This window comes from Clytia hemisphaerica, unplaced genomic scaffold (assembly GCF_902728285.1).
Source record: "Clytia hemisphaerica strain Z4C2 unplaced genomic scaffold, Clytia hemisphaerica genome assembly, whole genome shotgun sequence".
Taxonomy (NCBI): Eukaryota; Metazoa; Cnidaria; class Hydrozoa; order Leptothecata; family Clytiidae; genus Clytia; species Clytia hemisphaerica.
The window spans coordinates 1-5,613 of NW_027103795.1; the positions used below are offsets into that span (position 1 = coordinate 1).

At 37.6% G+C, this 5,613-nt stretch overlaps 1 protein-coding gene across 1 annotated transcript; it reads right to left on the reverse strand.

Annotated features, from left to right (window-relative positions):
- Nucleotides 1-1,677: 1,677 nt before the first annotated feature.
- LOC136806321 (uncharacterized) lies at nucleotides 1,678-2,949 on the reverse strand. Its single transcript, XM_067062874.1, has one exon. The coding sequence runs from the start codon at nucleotides 2,947-2,949 to the stop codon at nucleotides 1,678-1,680; it is 1,272 nt and encodes a 423-aa protein (XP_066918975.1).
- Nucleotides 2,950-5,613: the final 2,664 nt, after the last annotated feature.

Sequence of the window (5,613 nt, forward strand, 5' to 3'; positions counted from 1 at the left end):
TCATTTGTCGATGAACTTCACGATGAGAGATCTAGTAAGCGAAAACGAAAGGCAGACGATGCAAACAAAAATGAAAAGGTCGGAAAGGGAAAGAAAACCAATCTTGAAACTGTTGTAAATTTGTTTAAAGAATCAGAGGAAAGCCAACAAAAATTTTTTAGGGAGATGATCGAAAATCAGAGAAAATCTGACGCTGAGGAAAAAGCACGCGACCAAGCATTTTTTCTTGAACTTGCAAAAATTATGAAAGACAATTAGAGCGCGGTCACACCAAATGATTTACCTCCGCTTATATAGCTGTTGTCATAACAACAACTATTTTTATCTATTTTTTGATGTGACCACTCGAAAAAATGGAAGAAAAAATCCTAAATTCGAGGAATCACCTGTTTTAATAAGCGAAAAATAAGACTTGCTCGATAGCAAGTCTTATCGTAGTTTAAGAAGAATTCCTTTATGTTTAAATAAATAGGTCTATTGAAAATGGCGATTTGTGTTTACTTTTCAAATTTTGAAAATTTAGAAAAGATGTGCACATATTTTTTTGCACACACAAGAGAAAAAACAGAGTTGTGCTGAGGCGTTGAGGCGATCTTTCTTCTCAAAGAAAAGCAGCATGGAGAATTCCGAGCATTGGAAGTGGCTTCAAGCTCAAGCATATCAACAATATCAACGACAAGTAACGTATTCAAACATTAGTTCCGGACAGTTAGCTGGTCCCCCAATTGCTGTTGGCCCTGTTGTTCCTGTCAGTTTCAGACAAGCAGCTGAGCCTGATACATCGCAGTCAAATGAAGAAAAAACCAGCATTCAAACAACGAAAAAGTCAGGTTCCCGTGCAAGATGGGGGCCACAACACGTTGCTGTTTTACTGGAGTCTTGGAAAGAGAACCAAGATGTAATCAAATCCCACAACGCGTTAACCGGCTGGAAAAATGTCAAGGCATCGGTAGATGCAGCTGGTCCTTCGAAAACCGTTGAACAAGTAAAAGGGAAAATCAAAACCTTAATCGATGCTTACAAGAAAGCAGTCGACATAAACCGCAATCAAACTGGAGCAGAAAGAGCGACGTGTCCATTCTATGACGAAATCGATGAAGTTATGTCTTTGAGCCATACATGTAAACTCCCAGAAACGAAGGAGTTTGGTGCTGGTACCTTGAGTGAACGAACACCACATAATTCGTCAGCAGAAACATCGGTAGAAAATTCATTGGTTTTAGATGATTGTTTCAGTCCTCGTTCTTTTTTTGACCCTGAGGTAGAAATGCAAGAAGACCCACATCTTATGGATATTAATAATGCTAATGAAACTGAGTTACATGAAAATGAGAAAACCGTTGAGCTTAACAACTCATTTGTCGATGAACTTCACGATGAGAGATCTAGTAAGCGAAAACGAAAGGCAGACGATGCAAACAAAAATGAAAAGGTCGGAAAGGGAAAGAAAACCAATCTTGAAACTGTTGTAAATTTGTTTAAAGAATCAGAGGAAAGCCAACAAAAATTTTTTAGGGAGATGATCGAAAATCAGAGAAAATCCGACGCTGAGGAAAAAGCACGCGACCAAGCATTTTTTCTTGAACTTGCAAAAATTATGAAAGACAATTAGTTTCATGTATTACTTTTTCTTGTGTTTATTGATATTTTCTTTTGTTTAAGATGATATATAACGATTTACATGTTAAAAATATGCTCTCTTATGACTTCTCGGATTCGGATTCTGTCACCCAAAGGGTTAACTTCGTTATTCTGACGCAATCGGTTTCGATGAGCAACTCTCTCTTGTTGAATCAATCTATCTAAAAAATTATCTTCGTCTAAATATTGTTCTTGACTAATTTGACAAATGTTATGCAGAATAAAACAAGACAGGATAACATCACTGACATTTTCGATTTCGTTATCTAGTCGTTTCAAGAGACATCTCCATCTAGCCTTCAGCAATCCAAAACCTCTCTCAACAATGCTTCTTGAACCAGATAAGCGTCGGTTAAAATACCTCTGTGATTGGGTTAAATTACCTGCATGTCGGTATGGTTTGATTAGCCAATCAGATAAGGGGTAAGCACTGTCACCTAAAATCAGTGGTCTTATGACTACCTGTTCAACAATATCTTGGGGTGCTGTCAAATATTCACCATTTTCACAGCGACGAAAAATCAAAGTGTTTCTCAAAACTCTTGCATCATGTAGACTCCCTGGATACCCTGTAGCAACGGAAAGGAATTCTAAATTGCTTCCTATTACAGCTTGGGTATTAACTGCGTATCTCTGCTTTCTGTTGAAGTAGTCGCCTTTGCTTTCTGTAGCCGGTGTCAAAATTTGAATGTGTGTTCCGTCGATAGCACCTAAAGCTTGTGGAATAGGACATTGCTCTATCTCCTTGAATTTCATGATTGCTTCGGCGGTTTCTCTTCTATTTGAGGGGAAATGAATGAAGTCTGGTCCAAAACGGATAAGGGCACGACAAAAGTCGTTCGTTATTTTAACAGCAGTCGATTTGCCAACAGCTAATGTTTTACTGACTGTCCGGAAAGAGTTCCCATTAGCCAATCTCCACAGCGCAACTGCTACACGTTTTTGTATAGGGATAGCTTTACGAAAGTTTGTATCCCTTTTCTCCAGCGCAGGTCGAAGCAAATATACCAGTTTTGAAAAAGTTGATCCAGACATACGGAAGTCAGCTTTCCAACGTGCCAAATAATCATCATTAAATCTGTTGGTCCAAAGTTCGTCGAACCATCTCTCCTCTCTTTCATATGCCCAGACACTGCGCGGTTCTCTTCCCATCAAAAACATCAAAGCAATGCATTTAAGTTTATTCATAGATTGAGACATGGAGTACATTTGGAACTGGAGATATCTCATATGTTTCTGTTGTTTTCTGTTCCGACTTTTCCATTTTTTTAACAGAGCAATGATCAATATTCTCTGTCTGAGATTCATGTTGAGTTCCTGTTGAGTGATTACTATTTTTATAGTTCACGCTTTTTATTTCCAATGAATTTTTATCCACACAAATTTTTAGACTTATTAGAAATTCTGATTGAAGTTTTCCGATGCGCCGCTTAAGATAAGCAAAAATGGTGATTCCTTTTTAGCATTAGCTAAACTTATATTTTGGTGTGACCGCGCTCATAGGCTATTTAGCCGAAAATCGATAAAAACCTCGACGAAATAAAAATAGTATTCTCTAAGGAATAGGAATACATGGTTTCTCATATTGTCAGAGAAATGCTCATGACAAATTTTGACTTTGGGTCAATTTTGGTTTAGGAAATATTCCACTTTTTGGTACTGCACATGCGTGCGCATGCATAGGGTGAGGGGGGGCGTACGGGGGTCGCAGACACCGAAATACCGACGCATATTTCTTGGATTACCGTCAACACCGACAGCAAAATTTGGTAAAAGTCCTTATTTTGTCACCGCATGGCATGTTTGACACCGAAATACCGTCACTTTTTTCTTCAAACACCGAAACACCGACAGAAAAAAGGGGTAATACCGTCACACCGTCCAACCCGTACGCCCCCCCCCCTAGGGTAAGAAAACCAGGCTTTTTGTCGATTCAGCAGAACTTCATTATTTAGAAAATTAGCCTATAATCGGTTAGTTAGCCGATGGATAATAAATTTATTCATATTTCTGTTTCCAAAATTGAATGGGGTCGTTGTAAAACATGGATTAGCTCCATGGAGTACTCCAATGGAGTACCTATTGGAGTACTCTAAAAATATTGCAGACCAGATTTTAGATCGCCGCGAGAGGAAAATAAAGACCCTCAGGTAAGTTATGGCATGTCTCAAAAACCTGAAAATTACCATAATTTTTGAAGGCCATTAGCCGGCGGAAAATGGGGAAACCAATGATTTGCTACGAAGGCTACCACGATGAAGTTTCGCTGTAGGGGTGTTACCTAATTGTTTACGCCCTTATTTTCGCGAAAAACCGCAAAAACTAAAAAATGCTGACGTAAGCAAAACTTGTTTTTTAAATAACTCCAGTTTGGCTAAAGATAGAAGCATGAAATTTGGACTGAAGTTGCATATCATTAAAAGGATCATTTTGCAAAAAAAAAAAAATTGAAATTTTGCTGACATCAGCACTTTATTGCAAAATTTCGTATTTTGTTGATTTCTGCTGACGAAAGCAAAATTTCGAAAATTTTTTTTTTGTATTAAAAAATACATGATTTCTCTTTTGCACCGAGTAGGCTTTTAAATTGAAAAATGAAAAAAATCTGTAGTGGAACATACGGGAGTGTCTGGAACGAAGAAGAACAACTCCATCAAAAACGATGGAGCGTTTGACGTCACTCACACAGCAAGTTACACACTCGTTATTTGTTTATCCCATCGGGCGATAGGCGGTTAGGCGCGGGTGTTCTCTAATTCTCCAATCGACGTCCGGTCATTTTGAATGAAAACAAAAAGTTAAAAAGGGCGCGCTATCAGTGAAAGTTATCGTGACATGTTATGACAGAAAGTGTGGCTGATAAACTTGGTAGAAGTATCAAAACAAATTTGTTGTCAAAGAGATTTAACAGTAAGTGAAAATACAGGCCAGATATCATTCAGTCCCATGTTTTGACCAATAGTCCTAAGTTGGAGCAGTTGACGGTATGTTTACTATAATGTCTAGGCAAAAAATGGTAAAAAAAGAAGCAAATGTAACTTTTTTATGAGTGCGGTTTTGATTTTTTTAATTGTGGCTGTGAATGCGAGCTCGCCAAAATATTCCTTGAACTAGACCTTTCCAGCTGGAGACCTTTAGGAAGGCAAACGCAACAGTTGACTATCAAGAAATTGCAGACAGTGCTGTTAGTGGGTCGTACTTTTCTCACCTTTTCCATGAAATGTTGTTTTATTGTAGAATTTGAAATAGTTTCAATAGCTTACCCCAAAGATCTTTGTTGTCATCAGAAAACCATGCTTTGAGTCCATCAAAGTGCATTCTGTCAAGGAATCTCAGTGACCTGTCTGTGAAAGATAGTCTGGTAGTTGTTAGTATAAAAAGCTGCAAAATCGAACTGGAACTGAGCAACTGAGCAACTAAAAAAATACAAAACTGCACAAATACTATATACAATTACACTGATATTATATGTATTATTATAAAGTGTTTGATATATCAGAGCTATTCTGCAAGCTAAATCTGGTCTGTTAATTGTAGAATCAACAAAGATTTTTAAGCAGAGAGCGTGCGCTATATGAGCTTTACTGCCAGAAATGATGGCAGCCATTTTTTCACTAACAAATACTTGGGAAATTCTTTTGATTGCTATAAATTGCCAGTTTACAGCTGCTGGAAATGGTTGATTATCAAATTTGTGATATTCATCGCTCTGACAGGTATTTTTGGGGGTACTCCATTAGGTACTCCATTGGAGTACTCCATGGAGCTAATCCATGTTTTACAACGACCCAATTGAATGTTATATTATATCAGTTTAAGTGAAAAAGATTCTTTTGGCTTTGGGCAATGAAGCAATGGTGAAAAATAGACGCGACTATTTATATTTCGTCAGAAATCAAGGTTTTTGATCGATTTTCGGCTAAATAGCCTATATAAAATAGTCTAAATAGCCTATGATAGGCTAATTTGAAG